The following is a 22,659-nucleotide window of genomic DNA, read 5'->3' as shown; positions in this document are numbered from 1 at the left end:
ATAGTCGTATAACATGAGAGCTGATAACTACATTAACAGTATAGTAAAGAGGAAGCTTTTTAAAACAGAGCTATGAAGGTCAGAATTTTGGGGGAATGCATTTTTAGCAGATCCTTGAGTATCAATGGATTATAATATTGTTTTTTATCATGATATCCTAAGTCGTTAAGGGAAAACGTGTGTTTCATTTCATAATTATAAAAATACTAATTCTCTCATGAATCTTGCCTGTCCACAATGTCAATCCTGTTCAAAAGAATACTTTTTTAAATTCCCCAATCCTAAAATAACAGTTCCAAACTTCTTTTCTACTCTCTCTCATAGGCTCTTCTACCTATTACAGATCTTAGAACAAATTTTTATTTGTTCACGCTTTACCCTGTCATTATATCTATAGAAATCTAGCTTGAAGAGCCTACCTTAAGTATCTTGATAATCTTAGGAAAGACCAGGCTGTTACATGTCATTTTAATGTGACTTTGCAAAATTAAAAAGGGAGAATTTAAATGCAGAAGACAAATAACCAGTATAGACTGGTTTGGAAACTTTAAAACGAGTCTTGATCTGTAAAAAGTAAAACACTGGGACACTCTACCTAAGGAGTTCGTGACAATGAAGAAGGTTCCAGATGACTGGAGAAAGTTATTTAGGAAAAAGATTAGTCAGTTGTGCAAGATTTAAAAAATAATAATAAATTAATTATGTCTAAATAGTTTATAAATTCATGTATACCATGTGTTATTTGTACTAGTAATACTGTGTTATTTTAATAGTATAAGAGGGTATATAGTAAAAAGTAAGTCCTTTCTACCCTTGTCTTCCTCATCACCCGGTTTCTCTCCCCAAAGGCAATCACTGCTGTTTTCTTCCCCCCCCACTTCTCTGGTTCAAACCGTTGTTTCTCAGTTTAGTTGTGTAGGACACAGCTCCCTGGCCCATGGTGGTATTATGAGCCTTGCGCTCCCCCGGGCTGAGGCAGTTGGTTGATTGTCATTGGTCAGCTGCTCACAGCAGCCTATGGCAGCTCACAATGGCTGCTGTTCACCGGCTACTCATGGCAGCACACAGCAGCCCACGGCAGCTCATGCCAACCTCTGGCTGCTCATGGCAGCCCAGCTCCAGGGAGAACCATTGTTCACAATCCTAGCTGTAGAGAATGCAGCTCATTGGACCATGTGGGAATCGAACCAGCGACCGTGGCCTTAGGAGCACAGCGCTCCAACCACCTGAGCCACCGGTCCGGCCCCACTGTTGTTTTCTTATATGTCCTTCCACAGAGATTTCAATTTATATGTGATAGAGTATGTTTGTGTGTGTTTGTATATATATTTATATTTTATTTGTTATGTAAATGGTAGCATATCATGCACATTATTGTGCACTTAAAGAGTAAATCTTTGTGATCATTCCATCAGTACTTATTGAGTTATCTCATTTTTAATTACTAGAAGCATAATGTATCATTGTATGGATATGCCATAATTTATTTAAGCATTCCTGTGGCATTTCAGTCTTTGCTTTTATTAGCAATGCTATAATAAATACCTTTGTGCATCCTTTATTTCATACCTGGGCTCAATACAAGTAGAGGTAGAATTGTTGGGCCAGAGGATGTATGCATTTAAACATTTAAAAAGTTTTTATTTGGAAATAATTTTAAATTTAGAGAAAAGTTGCAAGAGTAGTACAAAGAACACCCATATACTCTTTAGTCAGACTTACCTGTTGTGTGTGTGTGTGTGTGTGTGTGTGTGTGTGTGTGCACATGTATAGATTATTTTTCTAAGATTAAGTAGTGTACGTCATTGTATACATGATGGGCTGTAAGCCATGAACACACTAGCCACAGAGCAGTCCAAGTAGGGCCCTTGACATTCTGGGATGCCCTGTGGGCTCAGGGGCTCCCACTGCAGTGGGAAGAGCTGACCTTGCTCACCCTTCCTTCAGGCCTCTTCTCCCCAGACCACTCTGGTAGTTGGTGCCAGGCATGTGGTGACAGTGGGGTGTGGGGCCTCAGTGCCTGCTGTGGCAGCCTGCCGTTCGCCAAGGACTTTGCTCATGACTCCTTGCTGACACAGAGCCAGGTAGGCTCAGGGCTCATATCCCTGAGGTAAAAAACTATACTTAAGTGTATATTTCCTAAGAATAAGGATTTTCTTCTATGTAACCACAGTACACTTACCAACTTCAGGAAATCTAATATTGATTGAATACCTTTGTCTGATCTGTCCACATTTCAGTTTTGCCCAATAGTGTCCTTTATAGCATTTTTCCCTTCCAGTATAGGATCTAGCCTGGTACATTTAAATTTTGATGTATATTGACAAATTGCTCTGCATAGGCATTGTCCCAGTTTACATTTCTGCTGGCAATACATGAGTCCTTGTTTCCCCACATTCTCCCTACATTCTTTTTTATCCACTGGAAGTTGCTAGATTTCCAAGGATAACCTTTGACTCTGTTGGACTGAATGTGTGATCATTTGAGAACTTTGGTGTCAGCAGTTGCTCCCTGGCTTGAGGAATTTGAGCTTCTCTATCAACTTGACTTTGTTATCATGCACCGGAGAAGCAACTTTGACAGAGCTAGGGTTGCTGATTTTGTTTTCCCTGCTGAACCAGCTCTTTCGGAGGACTGATAGGGCTCTGCTCTCTTCCTTTTTAAGACTGAATAACATTCCACTGTATGTGTAGACCACATTTTGTTTATCCATTAATTAGTCCATGGGTCCTTGGGTTGCTTATTTGGGTGTTTTTGTTCTTATTTACTTTTTTTATGTTTAATCTCTTCGTCAGGTACCGCTTAAATTTGAATCAAGATGAAGTAAAACAAGAAGTAGAGGAGTATCTGCCTTCATTTTCTAAATGGGCTGGAGATTTCATGCATAAATATACTTCAACTGACTTCCCTCAGATGCAGCTGATTTTGTAAGAAACCCATTTTATTTATATGGCATTGTTATGTTTAGACCAGGATTCTATTCTATGGTGAATTAAAGCCTTTTAAAGGTTGAGTTGTTACAACTAGCCTTTTTGTTTTCTTATTTTGTAAATGAAACTCCTGAGTATCTTTCTAGGACGAAAAATAACCTAATGAATACCATGTTTTCTCCAAAATAAGACCTAGCCAGACAATCAACTTTAATGCGTCTTTTGGAGCAAAAATTAATATAATATAATATAATTAATGTAATATAATATAACAACAAATGCCGGATCTTAAGTTTTGCTCCAAAAGATGCATTAGAGCTGATTGTCCGGCTAGGTCTTATTTTCGGGGGAACAGAATAGAAAATTCTACTTTTATTATGATAAAGTCATCTAATTTTTGTATGTAGGTTTTTTGTTTTTTAAATGGGGAACTGTGTTTTTCTAGGACCCATTAGCTCCAAGTCAAGTCATTGTTTTCAGTCTAGTTGTTGAGGGCGCAGCTCACTGGCTCATGTGGGACTCGAACCAGCGACCCTGGTGTTATGAGCACCACGCTGTAACCACCTAGCCAACCAGCTGCCCACCAGCAGCTCAGCTCCAAGATCAAGCCGTTGCTTCTCAGTGGCCCATGTGGGAATGGAACTGGCGACCTTGGTGTTATGAGCACTGAGCTCTAACCAACTGCCAACCTGCCACCCTGTAGGTATTTTTTTAGTATATGTGCTGTCGAAGTGAGCTCAGTAGGTATTTTTTTAAATAAAACAATTCCTAAATATTTTGGAGGGTCCTAATTTCACATATGTTTCTCTGTGTTACTATGTATTTCATATGGTCTGTGTCATGTATTGATTGCCGTGGATTAGTGCTATATGTTTAAATACTGTGTTTAGCCATTTAATGTTTTATTACTTTTTTCCCTTAAAGTAGCATTGATATAAATGTATAGGTAATACTTTTTTTTCATTGTATTCAGCAAATGTTTATTGCAAATATTTATTGAGTGCCTAATATGTGCCAAGTAATGTTCTAGGTGCTGGGATAACATTAGCAGGGGAAAAAAAAGCCACTGGTTTCATGGAGTTTCTATGTTAGTGAACAAGTAAACAGCAATGTGCCCAATTGTGATAAATGCAGTGTAGAACAGTGAAGAGGGGGAGAAGGAGAGTCAGTGGGACATATTATTTCCCTAGAATGATAATGGAAGATGTCTCTAATTAAGGTGACATTGAGCAGAAGCCTGAAGAAAATGAAGGAGGGAGCTGTGCTGCTTTCTCCAGGAAGAGCATTTCAGGCAAGCACTGTGGATGACATCCACCTGCCATGTGGCTGGAGCAGAGTGAGGTGGGAGGAGAGAGCAGAAGTAGTTCTGCAGGGTCCTCATAAGTCATGTTGGGACTTTGGCTGGTCTCTTTTAGATGGGAAACCATTGGAGTTTGCACAGGGGCTTTTGATCTGATATCTTTTTTTTAAAAAAATTTTATTGGGTAACTGTGTTTTTTAAAGGACCTATCAGCTCCAAGTCAAGTCGTTGTCCTTCAGTCTAGTTGTGGAGGGAGCAGCTCAGCTCCAAGTCCAGTTGCCATTTTCAATCTTTAGTTGCAGGGGATGCAGGTCACCATTCCACGCGGGAATTGAACCCGCAACCTTGTTGTTGAGAACTTGCGCTCCAGCCAACTGAGCCATCGGCCGCCCATTTTGTTTTTCTTTAAATTGACAAAAACTTTCATTTTATCAATTTTCTTAACCTATTCTCAATATTTTTTGACATTTTGTCATCTGAATAACTTGTTTTAAATTGGTGAATCAGAAATCTTGGAAACAGTCAGTTCTTTCGACCAATATGTTCTCTAATGTTCTTTGTGCTTCAAAGGACATACTGAGCCTGGATATGAATCCTTTTACCATGTTTCAGCTATGTAACTTTAGGCAAGTTCCTTAACCTCTCTGTGCCAGTTTCTGCATTGATATGATTTACTTTTAAAAGGATCAAAATGGCTGCTCTTTTGAGACTATGAGGTAGGATAAGGGCAGAGGTAGGGAGACCAATTTGGAGGTTCTTGCAAGAATCCAAACATGAGATGGTGGTGGCTTAGACCAGAGTGAGAGTTGCAGAAGTGATGAGAATTAGTTGGATTTTGGTCAGATCTTAATGGTTAGAGCTGGTGATAGGTTTTGGATGGGATGTGAGGTGTGAGGGAAAGAGAAGTTAGCAGTAATTCCAGGGGAGAAAATGTGATTAGAATGGGGTCAAGAGAGAATGGTAGAAGAGTATTTGGAGTCAGGGAGTGTAGACAACTATATTGAGCAGTTGTTCTATGAAAGAGTATATAGAAATGAAATGGTTACTATTGGCTTATGTTGGGTTAAGAGAGCTCTGCTATTTTGAAGATGGGAGATATAACATGTTTATATGCTGATAAAAAGGTTTTCATAGAGAGGAGAAAATTAGTACTTACAAGAGATGCGGGAATTCTTAGAGCTATGTCTTTGAGTAGGGGAGAAGGAATGAGAGTACACAGGTAGGAAGGTGGACCTGATGGGGACAGTTATTTCCTTGTGTGAAAACCTCAGAACTGGAGGTTCTACTTCATCAAAGATATTTGGGAATTTTTTTTTTAATTAAAGTTTATTGGGGTGACAATTGTTAGTAAAGTTACATAGATTTCAGGTGTACAATTCTGTAATACCTCATCTATAAATCACATTGTGTGTTCACCACCCAGAGTCAGTTCTCCTTCCATCACCATATATTTGAGATATTTGGGATTTTTACAACCTTTTACATATTGCTAGAATTCTTTGAGGATTTTAAACTCATTTTAGAAGGTTGCTAGAAATGTTTAAATGTCCTGTATCTGCCAGTAGGATTTTAATGATTTTTATTTTATTATGTACAATTTGGTGACTTTCAGTGTATTCATAGACTTGTGTAACCTCACTACAATTAGTTTGCCAATAGGATTTTGATATGTGTTTTTAAAATATTTAATGGTTTAAAAAGGCTTATCTTACTGTTAGAATTAAATTTATTTCTTATTTTCTTTATTTCTGTAGTGGCCTTAAATTTACCACCAGCTTCCTACCTTAAAAAAAAAAAAAAAAAAAAAAAAAGCTGGAAGTAAATAGGTTGTTTAATTTTTCTTGTAGTGTTTTTTATAAATTTATAAATGCTTCATTTTTTGTTATTTATTTTGACCACATAATGGTGTGGAGGTGGATTTTGGTGTGTTAGTCTTCATTGTGATAAACTGATATGTTTATTAAGTAGTCATTCTTTTCCTGGTTTTTTGCTTTGTTTCTGTCATTTTAGTCTCTACTGATTTTCTGTAATAATTATAAACTTAATTTTGTTTTCCATTGTTCCTAATTATTTCTTTATTCTTATTTATCCTCCCACCCTTTCTTTCCTTCCTTCCTTATTATTTCTTTTGAAGTCATTTAAATTTGCTTGAGATTTTAACTTGTGGTGGATATTCATTTTTATGGTTGTTTTATATAGTAACTTTTCTTTTACTGTTTATCAATTGTTTTAGCATTTTGTATGCATTTTTTTTATTTTGGCAATTATTTACTCACTGTTTTTGCAGTGATAAGCTGCCGTTTTCTCATAGACTCATGGACTTACCTGTTCAGCAAACATGTATTACATGCTGTGTCTGTGCCCAGGGTTGTACTAGGTATTGGTGCTACAGGGAGACTAAAGCCCTCCAAGAAGTCAGTGTAATGGTGGTAGTTGAAAACATAGAAGTGGTGGAGACTGTTGAGAGAGAACACGTCAGGAACAGAAGAGGCCTGGAACCCTGAGAGATAACAGTTGAAAGGACAGGGAGAGTGTAGACTCCATCGAAGGAGACTTGGGATGGACCAGCAAGGGATTTGGTAGCTTGGAAGAAGTGTATCATGGAAGCCAAGGTCATCTTTGACCTGAAAGGAAATTTTCAGACTTAAGTTCTAGATTTCAAATAGGGAAATTGAGGTCCAGTGAGTGGTGTGACTTGTCTAGGTTTTATATGAAAAACCAATGGTGGAGCTGAGTCTAGAATAAGTAATCTTTTAATTTCCAGCCCAGTGTTCTGTCTGTATCTCGGTATAAGACATTTAGTTGTTATTTACAATGGACTCTTAGATGTGTGTGTCTGTGAAGGAGGAGCTCCTTTGGATTTTAGCCTGCATCATTTTCCCAGCAGTTTACAGCTGATCTTTAAAAAAAATAACTCTAGACTGTAAAGCACAGAATGAGACTTTTAAAAGCCTTTTAAAGAGACAACATTTCTCACCCACCCATGTATAGTAAATGTATTTGTTAAATTTTCGTGACACTATATTCTCCATCAGATGGTTCTCAAAGGAGTTTTACAGCATTGTGTTGATTAAAATTATAGTAGTTGAATTGAAATACTGTCATTTGTTCCACAGATCTAGGTCTAAAATCACCTAGGGAATGACTTTTAGGAGCAACCTTTAAAGTTTTATTATCTATCTTCTATTAAGTATACATGTGACATTTAATAAATAATAAAGTTTGCTTTATTTCACATAAGCATATTTCAATACATGTCTTAATCAGATAACATTTGGTGAAAGAAAACATTAATATTTAAGAAATTTCCAATAAGTTGTGGCTTCTCTGAATTCCTCTGTTGTCATCTTCAAAGATTGCTGAAGTTTTATTCCTGGAGATTATATTTGAAGCATCTTGATACAGTTTTTTTAAAAAAATTACTAAGATAGCATTCTTTTTCTTAGAAAATATCTTCATTTGTTAAGAAATAGCTGCTGATCTAAATAACATGAAAATCACATACATAATTAACTAAATTATGTATTCTAACAGCTAGAATTCTTATACTTTAAAAATCTTGATCTTCTACAAAGTGTTTTATTACTAGAAAGTTTATCTTTTTCACATAAGATTTCTATTAGATTTAGTATTTTATATGGCTTTGAGTCTAAAATAGCATTAATAAATAGAAGCTCTTATCTGACTTTTATCCTGCATAATAACTTACTGCTCTGAAAATGAGTAATTCTTAGATAACTGAAGTATAAGTGGCTTTCAAAGTTATTTTCATCTCTTCTAATTGCTTCATTCCTTGTTTTCCTCCTTCCTATGCTCATGGTTTATTTAACAGTTATTAAAAGCACAACCTCTTTTATAATATAAAAAACAATGTTGAGTACTTAGTTGGTAGTGGCAGAGATGGATTCGTTTAATGATTAAGTAAAGGAAGTGATGAGGAGCACATGAGCTCCTCCCAGGATTGTCACAGAAGAGTGTAGGGATGAAGTGTTGGATGATCAGGCCCCATACTGCATAGATAATGGAGAAAGCTCATTTTTACCCAATTTCATATAGTGTGACACGAAGAAACACATCCCTTCCTACCTAGGGTGCAACCACATGCAAACCATTATATATCAATCTGTGTAATAACTATATCGGAATATATACTTTGGTATTGTGGCTCCAGCAGTCCAAATAGTGAGAATTTTGCAATAATCTAGGACTGAGGAAATAAAGGCCTGAATCAGGAAGATTGTGCTTGGAATGAACTGAAGGGGGGAGATGATAAATATTATTATCATCTGAGAAAATACAAATTACATGAGTTAGAGCCTATAGGACAGTGCATCAGGATCACTTGGAGAGTTTATTAATTTGCTGAGCCTCACCCATAGAGTTTCTGATTGAGCAGGTCTGGAGTAGGGCCTGAGAATTTGCATTTATTGCATTTTCCCAGGTGATGCCAATGCTGATCGTCCAGGAACCACACTTTGAGAATCACTGCTGTGAGGATACATACACTCTCCCATCCCCACATTCTTTGTATGCAATAGAAAATCAATGGTAACAGATGAGAATTCTAATTACGTTTTTTTGTATTTTCTTTTTTAGGCCAAGTGATGGTAGTGACAATAATGCAACATGTAATATTGAAGTCATAAAATCACTGGATGTTGAAGAAAGCATTTGGTCCCCTAGGTTTGGATTGAAAGGCAAAATAGATGTTACAGTTGGTGTGAAAATACATCGAGGATGTAAAACGAAATACAGAGTGATGCCTTTGGAACTTAAAACTGGCAAAGAATCAAATTCTATTGAACACCGTAGCCAGGTATAAATATTATAAGAAAATTGAATGTTTAATAGATTTAAAAATGTAGTCTGCTTTATATACTTTGGTTCAATTCAGGTAATGTTTATTTGAATTTCATATAGTACTTTTCAATTTGTGATACATCCATAGTACTCAAATTGTTTTTACAAATGTTTACATGGCTACTGCAGAAAGTTTTCTCCAGCAAAGAACTATAACAGCTGAACTTGTAAGCCACTGTTGCCAAGTTTATGTTGCTAAACTACCAGTTTATACAGATGCTCCTAAAAAAAGAAATCCTTGGTCATGTAAGTTGGGGAAACCTAGTATATTTGTAGATTTAACGATGCACATTAGCCTATTAAAGATTCTGAGAAATCTTAAAGTAGTAATACGTTTTGTTTTAGCTATGTTTAAACCAATGTTCCCTAAACTTAATTTACCATGGAGCTATGGTTTTCATGTAACGTCTACATAGGACACATCAGTGTAAATTCATTCTTTTATTCCCTACCGTTAATGTGATTATATTGATTTTTATGTAAAGTGAAATATAGAACTGTGTCTTACCATTATGTTAAATTCAAGTTTTTTTAATCATCTTTTCTTCTTTTTGGTAAACATAACAATCTTTTGTTGTCCTTCAAATTATCTGAAATTTATATTAATTATAGTTACTTAAAGTAATTTACATAAAGTTCTATTTTGTTTTCTAATTATTTCCCTTCCCTCTGCCCAACTCTACATTGGCAGTTTGCAGTATGTTCTAGGCACTTTTAAATAGGCAAAAATAAAACTAAAATGGAGTAATATTGTATTTTTATGGTATTATATGAATTAAGGGAATAACAGTATAACATTTGCAATATAACTTAAGTTTCCTTTTGCCCTTGGAATTTCACTTATTTCAGCAGATTTTATATAAAATAAGATTTGGATTCAAAATACTGAATTACATAATAAGGGATTAAAGAGACTTTCTGTTTTTAAAAAAATTAAATTTATTGGGTAACGTTGGTTAATAATATTATGTAAGTTTCAAGTGTTGAATTCTATAATACATCATCTGTATATTGCACTGTTTGCTCACCATCCAAAGTTTAGTTTCCTTCTCTCACCATATATTTGACCCCTTTACCCTATTTGTCCTCCGACAACCCTATTCCCCTCTGATAACCACCATACTTTGTCTGTAAAGATACTTTCTCTTATTAAATCTTTCTTGCCATTCTTAATTGTGTACCAAACACCGAAAGTTCTCATGAAAGCTTTTACATTTGGGAATAAAAAATAAGGTAACGTTGTTTCAACTATTATTAGGTTTTATAGATATTGGAGATAGAGGAAAAAGTAGGTTTCCCCTATTAGAAGGCTTGAACTTTTCACTTTGGAAATATAGAAATGGCTGAAATCATGAACTAAAGTCTTGGTTAGATTAAAGCTCTCCCAAGGAAGGAAAATCATGTCAAGATAGAAGAAAAGCTATTTTTTTTTTTTTTTAAGATTTTATTGGGGAAGGGGAACAGGACTTTATTGGGGAACAGTGTGTACTTCCAGGCCTTTTTTTCCAAGTCAAGTTGTTGTCCTTGCAATCTTAGTTGTGGAGGGTGCCGTTCATCCTCAAGTTGTTATCCTTTCAGTCTTAGTTGTGGAGGTCGCAGCTCAGCTCCAGGTCCAGTTGCAGGGGGCGCTGCCCACCATCCCTTGTGGGAGTTGAACTGGCAACCTTGTGGTTGAGAGGATGCATTCCAACCAACTGAGCCATCCGGGAGCTCAGTGGCAGCTCAGCTCAAGGTGACGTGTTCAATCTTAGTTGCAGGGGGTGTTGCCCACCATCCCTTGCGGGAGTTGAGGAATTGAACTGGCAACCTTGTGGTTGAGAGCCCGCTCTCCAACCAACTGAGCCATCCGGGAGGCAGCCCAGCTCAAGGTGCCGTGTTCAATCTTAGTTGCAGGGGGCAGAGCCCACCATCCCTTGTGGGACTCGAGTAGTTGAACAGCACCCTTGTGGTTGAGAGCCCACTGGCCCATGTAGGAATAGAACCAGCAGCCTTCAGAGTTAGGAGCATGGAGCTATAACTGCCTGAGCCACGGGGCCGGCCCAAGAAAAGCTATTTTTAAAGTCAAAGATTTGAAAAAATGTGTTCTGTGTACATGAGACTGAAAATGTTTTACTTGTTTTTTTTAAAGGAAAAGTTTGATTGAAATCACTTTTGAATGCTAAAAGGAAGAGAAATATAAAAGCACTTTGCATGTTGAAATCCAAAGTGGTCTAGATTAAAAGACCTTTCTTCTTCGAAGGTTGCTGCTCTAAATTTGTAGTGCCTTTAAGGCAAAGAATGTTACTGTATTTAATTTTGTTCAGTTGGAACTTTTATCTTTGTAAGAAGAGAAGCTGCAAGAAGAACTTTTAAGAATAAAATAGTATTTCATGTATTAAAAAAAGAAGAAATTGATTAGAGCAAGGGTCAAACAGAAATAGTGGAGTTTGTTGCGTACTCATTGTGCAAGAAACAAGGAGACATTGAAAAATAATTATGGTAATTCATTGAGTTATATAGATATTGGAGATGAAGAAAGACAGATTTCTTCTCTTAGAAGATTTGACTTTTTCACTTTGATATTACAGAAAAGCTCATGTTATAAATGACTTCAATTAAGGAAAATCTTTATTTTATTAATGGATTATATTCCAAACGTTCATTTGTAAGTGAGTGATTTATCATTTGAAATACATTTTCTGAAGGAAAAATATATGGAACTGTGAATCCTAAACCCGCTCACGAAAACCTATGTAATTTGTGATATAATTGAATTACAATAATACTGTAAAATTTGAACCCAAGTTCTTTTTGTCCCATATTCCGTGAATTTCACTTCAGATATTTTCCTCTTCTCATAAGTCCCAGAAGCAGAGTCCTATGTAGCTTTCCTTCTGCCTCAGTTCCCATTGAGGGAAATACTTCACACGGAAGAACCATTAATTTTGGATGACTTGTTTGGTCCACAGCCCCAAGTTGCTACCCTGTCGTTTATGAGTTCACTTTAATTTTAAAAAGTTTTATTTAATATTTATGCTGTATCAGGGAACACAAGTAGGGTGCTTGTAAGAAGACCTCCCAAAACATGTTTCATAGGCTCAAATTGAAGCAACAGCCCTTCATAAGAATCTTGTGTTTATAGATGAATTTAATATATCAAGCTAAAATACCAAACTTTGGTGGGGTTATTTCCTAAGACTGAAATTTTCCACATTCTACTTTGTAGATATTTGAGGTTACCTTAAGTATTTCTATAAATGTCCTTGATCTTTGAGGTATCTGGGATTGTATTCTCTTTACAAAATTTATATGTTGGAAGTTTCTTCTGTATTTGTATTACTTGCTAATTGCACAAGCACCACTATTTTTGGTAGGAGCAAAAGAAAAAAATCAGTGAGATTTAATTTATTTTTGTTTTTGTAAACCTGCCTTGTGAACTTGATAAGTTTGTAGATATAATATTTATGCTGGAAATAATACTTTTTGCCTTCTATAGAGTAATCATTATATTTTAAATATAGCTTAGGAAACTAGAATATAATTATAATTTGACATTCTTAGGCATATTAATTATAATTACTGATCTTGTTGTTTTGTAATTTTATGACCTAAAGACTAGGTGTTCTTAAATCATTTAATATTTTAATCTTGGAGATCGCTTGGAAAACAAATTAACTTGTTAGGTTGTATATGCTAAATGACTTACTCTTGCTGCTAAGGTGTTTTCAGGAACTACAGGATCTATTTCTAACTGTCTTAGATGTTTTCTCTGAGGAGCACATAAATCTAGTGTAGTTAATGATGCTTCATGCCCTGGAAAAAACATTAAACTCTGAGTTAGTCTCATTTAGTTGTCACAGTAATTATGACAAAAATATGCGTTGTAGTGTTTAGTTCCCTTATTTTAAACAGGAAAAATAGTGTCTAAACTTCAAAATGTAAAACAAACATTTAAAAAAATGTAAAACAGTTTAATTTCCCTTGTTAATTTACTGGAAACCCAAATATTTCCTTTCTACGAAAAATTTGAAATCTTTCTTTTTTGTCTGTGAAACTGAGAAGCATAAACTATGTTTTGTGGAAATTAAATATTTGACATTGAATTTATTGTGTTAGCTTTACTAATTCTGCTCATGTTATTTTCAAAATGGAAATAGCTTAGTTGACCTTTTGATTTTAAAATTACAGTATGTGTTGATTGCAAAACATGTATGGAAGGATAGAAAGTTAAAGTTTTATTTGACAAAATGGGCGATATTTTCACAGCTTGTTCTGTACACACTGCTAAGTCAAGAGAGAAGAGCTGATCCAGAAGCTGGGCTGCTCCTGTACCTCAAGACTGGCCACATGTACCCTGTGCCTGCCAAACATCTGGACAAAAGAGGTCGAGCTGTTGTTTTTCAATTTTACTTCTCTGGGTTTTGTTATTTTGTGTATTTGTTTGTTTTTTTCCTTCAACTTTTGGCACATACTTTTTGGCACATTCCTTCAACTTTTGATATGTAGAGGCAGACCTCGGAGGTACTGCAGGTTCAGTTCCAAACCACCACAATAAAGCAAATATCGCAATAAAGCGAGTCACACAAATTTTTTGGTTTCTTAATGCATATAAAGGTTATGTTTACATGATACTATAGTTTATAAGTATGCAATAGCATTTATCTAAAAAAAACTCATTTAATTTAAAAATACTTTATTGCTAAAAAATGCTAGACATCATGTGAGCCTTCAGCAAGTCATAATCTTTTTGTTAGTGGAGAGTCTTACCTTCAATTTGTAAAAAATGCACTGTCTGTGAAGTGCAATAAAGCAAAGCACAATAAAATGAGTTATGCCTGTATTTATACCTGACAGTAGCTCACTGCACTTTAAGCCTAATACAGGCTCTAATTTGTAGTTGTGGTATTTTTAAAAAAGAATTTTAACAATATACCATAGATTTGAAAACATTATTAACCTTTAAACATTTTATTATACAAAACTTTGTTTTAAACTTCCTGTCCTGTACTCTAGATAGCTATATTTATCCTTAGCATTATTCTCAGCTGATAAAACACCAACTGTACAATATTTACTAGTTATGAGATACATGGTTGTTGAAAGAACTTATTAAGTGAAGGAAAATGGAAGGAAATATACCAAAATGTTAACAGTGACTATTATAGTGTAGTAGGGAATATGAATATTGTCCTTTACTTTTTTGTTTTTAAATCTGAAAGTTTTACTTATGCAATGGAAAATGTATATCATAAACTTAATTCTTAAAAAACATTCACCCTTTTTTCCCCCCCATAGAATTATTAAGGCTAAGAAACCAGATGGCATTCTCTTTGTTTCACCGCATTAGCAAATCTGCCACTGGAAATGAGAAGACAAAGCTTGCTCCTTTGCCACAAATAATTGAGGAAAAGCAAACCTGTAAATATTGTTCACAAGTGGGCAACTGTGCTCTTTATAGCAGGTAAACATGCTGTCTTCCAGAAATGTTAATTCTAGTTAAGTATACACTCAACTCAAAATGGTTTAACATTGTTGACTGCTCTGGCATTGACAATTTCATTTTAGTTATTTTTCTCTGTGTGTAGTATTTCTAAAATGAAGGGATTAGGAAAAAGCAAAAGCACAGTTCATATTTTATAACAAGCCTTGGCGAATTTCCTTGGGGAATACTAGAATGCTTTTTAAACTTTTTCGAAAAGTGGATTTTTTAATCTTGCTGCACATAGTTTCTGGAGAAATGAAATAATTTTAGGACTTACAGACTCTGGTTAGGAACGATATAAATAGTAAATAGTATAGGCATTTTGAATACAACACAACTTTTCTTAAATGGTATTTCAAGAAGTCTTCCATTTTTCTTAGTTGCTATTGTAATTTCAGGCCTTTTGTAGTTAAAAACGGAATTGGTTCTGCCAGATATGCAGTTTGGTATGATCCAGTGGACTTTTCTTATGAACAGTCATATGTATTTATACCATCATAGGCCAGTGAAAGTTTTGAAGGACACAAAAAAGTAGTTAGATGTAGGGGGTGCCCGGATGGCTCAGTTGGTTAGAGCACGAGCTCTGAACAACAAGGTTGCCGGTATGATGCCCACATGGGCCACTGTGAGCTGCGCCCTCCACAACTAGATTGAAAGACAACGACTTGACTTGCAGCTGATGGGTCCTGGAAAAACACATTGTTCCCCAATATCCTGCCCTCCTCCCCCCCAAAAAAAAGTAGTTAGATGTAAATACAGAGTAGGAAACAAGATCAAATCAGAACCAAAATTCTAATTCAGCCTGAAAATTCACTTAAAGGACTTTAAAAACTTGTATCAAAGGCTCTCTTAATGGCAGAGGACAGTTAACCATGGGAAGTCTGGGCCTATAGTACATTTTCTTTGAAATCTTATATTTTCAATGTTTTGTAGGCGCTCCTATGACATATTTGTTTCTATATGAAAATGTAAAAATTAGTATTAAGTGAAATTGATACTCCACATGATTCTCCTTGTTTGTATGTTGACTTTCTTATGGCACAGAGCTAGATGTACAAACATTGTGATTTTGAGAAATGTGGTTGTACGAAAACCCAAAATAGCTGCTTATAGGAAAGAAGACTATACCAAACTTTAGTTGTTAGGGGGATAGTCATTGAAGGCAAAATAATGCAGGAATGAGTTACATATGCATTTTGTTTTGTAAAGAGCACTTGATTTGTGAAATGTTAGAATGACTTTTCAAGAAAATTAGGGGCTATAGTTTTAAGTTATGATCATCATCATATATATGTACTTATTTTCGAAATACCTCATTTCATAACCAGCCAGTGAAATGTTTTATACACATCTCTGACGTGGAGCTTTATTTTCAGAGCAGTTGAACAAAAGATGGATGACGATTCAGTCCCGATTGGCATGCTGCCCCAAATAAAAGAAGGAACCCAGCATCTAAAGCTTACACACTTAGAGTATTTCAGCCTTTGGTGTCTAATGTTAACCCTGGAGTCACAATCTAAGGATAATAAAAAGAATCACCAAAATATATGCTTAATGCCTTCTTCAGAAATGTAAGTGGTCCATTTAATACAGTAAAATTTCAATAATTTGGATTAGTTGATGGGATATCATTTGGCATTCATAACAAACATAGGTTATGTAGCATATTAAAGATATTCAATTCTGTATATTTGTGCTAACTCCAGATGGCTATCAATGAATTGTTTCTAAGTAGAGCACCATTGTTAGCTATTTTCAGTAGGATAAATATGCCTCAAGAAATTTTATTTAAAAAATTATTAGTAAATCCTTTTTTATCAGTGAAAAGAGTATAAACTTGCGTACAGTATAAGGTGAATTTTAGCATATTAGTAGAGTGTAAATTAATGAAGTTTTACTTCTGTAACTAAATATTAGTATTTAAAAGTTTACAGTATCACCCCAAAAGATTTTATTTAAAAAAATGTTATATTTTCAGTAACTTTTTTTAGTTTCCATTTATTTTTACACAATATGTAGAGGAAATATGTTATCATTCTCTCATAGGCATCTGAGGAAAAAAGGTTGACACACTCCTTTCAAGAAGCATGCCTAATGTGACATATAATAATTAATGTTTTTTTAAAAAATTAAATATATTGGGGTGCCCGGTTAGCTCAGTTGGTCAGAGCATGGTGTTGATAACACCAAAGCTGCTGGTTCAATATCCACATGGGCCACTGTGAGCTATGCCTTTCTTTAAAAAAAAAATAAATAAATGTATTTACATTAATTTAAATAATATATTTGATGCAGATTCAAATTTTCTAAAGTTCATCAATCTTATATTTTGTGAGATCCACTTTTTTACAAGTTATTTATAAAGTTGCAATGTTGTATATCTTAGCATGGTGTTTTTCTTTATGTAATATTTAGTTGCTTTTCATCCACTTATTTCTTTCCAGAATGAATATTGGTAATAATGTGACTAGAAATATCTGGATTCTTATTTTCTTAATACTAGACTTAACACAGGAAACATTACAGTGGAGAAAGTTTAAATAGTTATTGATAGATTACTATAGTACAGTGAATATGTTAAATGTACATATCAACAAGCTTCTGATGTTGTATAGTGTCTTAATAGTAGTGCTTGAGAGATTGTAAATGTTTAATACTTACTTCTTAGAAGCATGGAAATATCATTTTGCTTGCCATTATTTTAATAACAATAATTATAAATCCTCGTGTAAACACTGAAGAAATACTCGTAGGTTACTATTTTCTTCACATCAGGTTCAGGAACAGGTTATTACAGTATGTTCTGTAATGTTATGTTATGCCCAGGAGATGGGGATGCCCTTCAAGCATCAAAATGTTGACACACACATTGTTCAGAGATCCCAACCTGTGGGGGCAACAAGGGAGGTGCTCCTTTGCACGTATCTAGAGGTCTATTGGTGAGAGATTATTTTAAAGCTAATAAAGTGTTTCCTTAGCATTTCTAAAACTATAGTGTGGATTGTGGAAAATGTGAAAATGAGACTCAAAATTAGCATTAGAGTTTCCAGGGATCAGATGAACAGATAAATTGTGGAAAACTGCAAATATAATATTTATGTATGTGATGTGAATGGAAGATTTCTCTCTCTTTCTCTTTCATAGGGAGCAGAGTGGCAACTGCATTGGAAACCTGATTAGAACAGAACATGTAAAGACAGTTTGTGATGGACAATATTTACATATTTTCCAGCATAAAAATGGTGCCATGCCTATCACAAATCTAATGGCAGGTGACAGAATTATTTTAAGTGGAGAAGAGAGAACACTACTTGCTTTGTCTAGGGGCTATGTGAAGGAGATTAACATGACAACGGTAACCTGCTTATTAGATAGGTAATTAAATACTCCTTTTGGGGGGGGCACGTAATTGATGTAAATCACATTCCATACAGTTCATCCATCTAAAGTGTACAAATTCAGTGGTATTTAGTATATTCACAGAGTATACAACCATCACTAAAATCAATTTTAGAATGTTTTCCTCACCCCAAAAAGAAGTCCTGTACCCTTTAGCAGTCACTCCCCCTGCCCTAGACAACCACCAGTTTCCTTTCTGTCTCTATAGATTTACCTGTTCTGAATGTTTTATATAAATGGGATCACAGTATGTGATTTTTTTGTGACTGGCTTTTTTTTACCTAGCTTACTGTTTTTGAGGTTCATTTTCATGTGGTATGTATCAGTACTTTGTTTCTTTTAAAAAAATCAAGGTAAAATTCACATAACATAAAGTGACCATTAACCATTTTAAAACACACAGTTCAGTGGTATTTAGTATATTCACAGTATTATGCAACCATCACCTCTATTTAATTCTAAGACACTTTCATCATCCTAAAAGGAAACATACCCATTAAGTGCTCACTCCCTACCTCAACACCTGACAACAACCAATCTTTCTGTCCCTATGGATTTAAATATCTATGCTTGATATTTCATATAAATAGAACCATATAATATGTGACTTTTATTTTTGTCTGGCTTCTTTTATTTAGCATAATGTTTATGAGGTTCATCCACGTTTCAGCGTTTATCATTCCCTCACTTCTTTTTATGGCTAAGTAACATTGTCCTATGTGGCTAGACCACATTTTGTTAATCCATTCACGAGCTGATGGATATTTGAGTTGTTTCCAGTTTTGGGATGTTACGGCTAGTATTTGCTATAAATACTCACCTACAAGTATTTATGTAAACATTTTTATTTGCCTTGGTCGATATCTCAGTGGGGTTGCTGGATCAGGTACTAATTTTGTATTTAACATTTTGAAGACCTTCCAAACTGCTAAACTTTTTAGTACATCACATTCCATAGTGCTGTGGACATAGTCTTATCTAATTCTCACAACCACATGTACGCAGACAGGATAGATGTGTGTTAACTATAAAGCTATTTCTCCTTGGTACTCTGGGTACTCAACATTTTGTTCTCCTTTTTTTAAAAGAAAATATTTTTTTCCATTTATAGTTGCACTATAAAGTATATTTATCTCAGTTAAAACAAAGTGGGTTGATTTAAAGAAAAATTGTAAGTAAATAGTAGAATAGTTGATATGAAATTTTGTGCTAGAGACCAAAATCCACATTCACCAATATCCGTATTCCCCTCTTCCTGTATTCCCAGCCTGCCTTGCATTTAAGTGCAGACATGTATCGTTATTTTTCAATGGATGGAAATCAGCAACTGGGATGCAGTGACTTCTGGGTAACTGCAGTGGAAATGTCCAGGCTTGTTCACTACCAATCAGTAATCCTAGTTAAGCCGTAACCAACCCTAGTTTATGTTTCATGATATGGGAGTATGAGCCACACTGTTTGTGTTGTCTATTAGGAATCTCTCAGTCCCTTGCAGTATTTATTTAGTGACTGTCATGTATGAGGTGTGTTGCAAATCCTTGTGGGTAGACAAATATGTAAACATATTTTCAGTCTAATATGACAAATGTTTGAATTGATGGTAACACCAAGGAGAGGCTTTTAACCCAATTTTAGGAGGCTTAGGGAAGGCTTTTCGAAAGAGGTCATTCTTAATTTTCGTCCTGTGGATTAATAAGTTAGTCTGGTGCAACAATGTTAGACGAGTGTACCAGACAGAGGGAAATGGTACATAAATGCGTGATAGTGTGATATAGTATGAAGTGGAGTATGCAGGAAAGTGCAGGTAATTGTTTCCGGAATGTAAAAGATAAAGAAGGGAGTGATTGGAGAGATCAGGTTATAGTAGGTCTTATATACCATGTGAAGAAGTTTTGACTTTATTCAAATGTATTGAAGAATTATAAGCAGGAAATGATAATAATCAGACTTGCTCTGTGGAGAGTAGAGTTAATGGAGGCAAAACTGAAAGCAGAGAAACCAGGAAACTGTTGTAGTGGCCCAGGCTAGAGGTGATTGAGGGCAGGGTAAGTTTGACAGAGAGAAGTATGTAGACAGTAAAATTGGCTGGCATTTAGATGCTAATTGGATATGCAGGTTGGAAAGAGGGTGAGGGAGAGGGAAGGATGAAGGCAGCATGTAGATGCAAGTACTGTTAACTGAGGTCAGGACCAGAGAAGGAGGATCAGGTCCTGCACGGACTAAGAGTTGTTCAGTTTCGAATATATTGAGCTTTCATAACCCAGGTTTTAACCTTTGGAAAGATCTTGCTGCCTGCTGTCTATCCAAACCTGAAGCTTGGGTGGGGAACCAGGTACCATAGGAGAGGAATGTAAGGTCAGGCATGAAGATGTAGACTTGGGATTTAGAGCTACAAGAAAGCATAGGACCAAAGGGAAAATAATAAAGAGCAGATCAGAGGTTCAAGGAAGAGACCCTAAGGATCTCCAGGGCTTTAGGTGCTGTTGGAGGAGTAGGTAGAAGGTTTCAGGAAAGAGACCTGTACTCCAAGTTGGAGGAGGGCGGAGCCATGTGCCCAGGATGCTTCTGGGGTTGTGAGCCCAAGTTCGATTTCAAGGCCAAGTGAATTGACAGCAAATGTAGGTTCCTGCATATTAACTTCTTTGACCTTGGTGCCTTGTGTCCTCCCCTTCTCCCTTTTCCCACCAGTCCAGCGTCTCATGCTATCTTTGATTGATTGGCAAGTATAAATTGGGCTGGTAGCCATTTTAATAGCTATTTTGGCCCATATACTCTTAGTAGGCAGCAACTTATTTCTTGTATAGACCTACTGACTGTGTTAAATAACAAACCTTCATGTGCCTCTGTTTTACTATTTTAGGAACTTGTCAGTACTCCCAGAATCAACTTTGTTCAGATTGGACCAGGAAGAAAAAAATTGTGATACAGATACTCCATTAGGAAATCTTTCTAAATTGATGCAAAATACTAATATCAGGTGTGTAACAGTGAATGAATCTGAATTTTGAATTTTACGCCACTTTCCTAAGAATATTACTAAAAGCATTTTCTTTCTTTTCAGCCAAAAACTTCGAGATTTAATCATTGACTTTCGTGAACCTCAGTTTATATCCTACCTCAGTTCTGTTCTTCCACATGATGCAAAGGATACAGTTGCCTGCATTCTAAAAGGTATGCTATAATCAGCATGTCTGCTTCCATCACTTTTTCTTGGTTCTATTTATAATTTAATCTACATTATAGTCTAGTGTTTTAATAATTTATATGGAGTTACAGTTTTTGGACAAAGTCTTTGGAAGTAGTTTCCGTAAGTCCTTAAAACATCACCATATTTTCTTACTTTGAAAAGATGTATTGAAGAACAGACTTGAACAGAGGCTGCTTTTCTTATAAGATAGTTAACTTGCTCTGAAATTCAACACTCTTTTTCCTGTTATTTTAAAATTTAAATGTAGGTTTGAATAAGCCTCAAAGGCAAGCAATGAAAAAAGTACTTCTTTCAAAAGACTACACACTCATCGTTGGTATGCCTGGAACAGGAAAAACAACTACAATATGCACTCTTGTAAGGTTCCTCTTCTTTTGCTTAGAAACTAAATATTTAAATCAGCTTCTCCTTAGTTCATAGAATATGATGTTTGTTATCAAAACGACTGAATTTTCAATTAAAGTGCTGTTATTTCAAATTAACTTTTTAGAATGACATGAAAAATAGAAAAGCTAAATCACAAATAGTTGTCATCATGTTGTAGATTTCTTGTATCTAGGATTGTCTAAGACCTCTTTCTGTTGGTCGTACGTGTACCATTGTATGTTTTCCTTCTCTTTAAAAAATGATCAATTATATAGAGATGGTTAAAATAGATTGTTCTTGTATTGTTTTTCATATTAGTAAATTTCTGAGCAGTCTTAGACTAATCATAATGAGGACAGCAAATATTTATTTATTGATACCGTGTGGCAGGCACTATTCAAAGTTCATATTATTCAATTTTATTATCACTAATAATATACTATTAACATCATAAATAACATGATAATAATGCCATGTCATTTTCATAAAATATTTTGGCTTTATAAAGTAAAAAAAATTACTTGGCTCAGCTCTTAGATATGCTTCCTATTAAATTTTCTAATTCTGTTTGAAAAATATAAGCATGTTAAAAATTATCTGGAATAAAAAGTAATGCTGTTTACCTTTTTCTTATTCATTATTAGGTAAGAATTCTCTATGCCTGTGGTTTTAGTGTTTTGTTGACCAGTTATACACACTCTGCTGTTGACAACATTCTTTTGAAGTTAGCGAAATTTAAAATAGGATTTTTGCGCTTGGGTCAGACTCAGAAGGTACATCCAGATATCCAGAAATTTACAGAGGCGGAAATTTGCAGATCAAAGTCCATTAAATCTTTAGCTCTTTTAGAAGAACTCTACAATAGTCAAGTAAGTATAAGTATGGTATAATAATGCTGACAGTAATTTCTGTGGCCAGAATGAGGGTAGAAACAGTACTCTGGAAAGTTCAGTTGCATTGACTAAATTTGCATGTGATTAATTCATATAAACCACAGGACCGGTTTACTAATTTATTTGGTTTGTTTCTGAACTGAAATGAGGTGTTTGGTTTATTATTGAGGGATTCTTACCTTCTAGTTTAAAATAATCTAGTAAAGGAAAACTCCGTTTCTCTCTACTCACAACACTTCTGA

At 35.1% G+C, this 22,659-nt stretch overlaps 1 protein-coding gene across 1 annotated transcript in view; it reads left to right on the top strand.

Moving 5' to 3' along the window:
• DNA2 (DNA replication helicase/nuclease 2) overlaps positions 1-22,659 on the top strand; it is a 37,410-nt gene that overhangs the window by 6,503 nt on the left and 8,248 nt on the right. The window contains exons 5-14 of the mRNA XM_088792045.1: positions 2,796-2,927; positions 8,827-9,046; positions 13,336-13,453; positions 14,365-14,530; positions 15,928-16,122; positions 17,696-17,926; positions 20,811-20,927; positions 21,012-21,121; positions 21,406-21,520; positions 22,174-22,393. Of these exons, the coding sequence (XP_088648171.1) occupies positions 2,796-2,927; positions 8,827-9,046; positions 13,336-13,453; positions 14,365-14,530; positions 15,928-16,122; positions 17,696-17,926; positions 20,811-20,927; positions 21,012-21,121; positions 21,406-21,520; positions 22,174-22,393 (1,624 nt within the window). The remainder of the gene's footprint in view (positions 1-2,795; positions 2,928-8,826; positions 9,047-13,335; positions 13,454-14,364; positions 14,531-15,927; positions 16,123-17,695; positions 17,927-20,810; positions 20,928-21,011; positions 21,122-21,405; positions 21,521-22,173; positions 22,394-22,659) is intronic.

Source organism: Rhinolophus sinicus, chromosome 15 (genome assembly GCF_057876585.1).
Source record: "Rhinolophus sinicus isolate RSI-liver-muscle chromosome 15, RSI-T2T, whole genome shotgun sequence".
Taxonomy (NCBI): Eukaryota; Metazoa; Chordata; class Mammalia; order Chiroptera; family Rhinolophidae; genus Rhinolophus; species Rhinolophus sinicus.
Note: the sequence above shows the minus strand (reverse complement) of the source record. Positions and strands in the feature narration are given on the sequence as shown.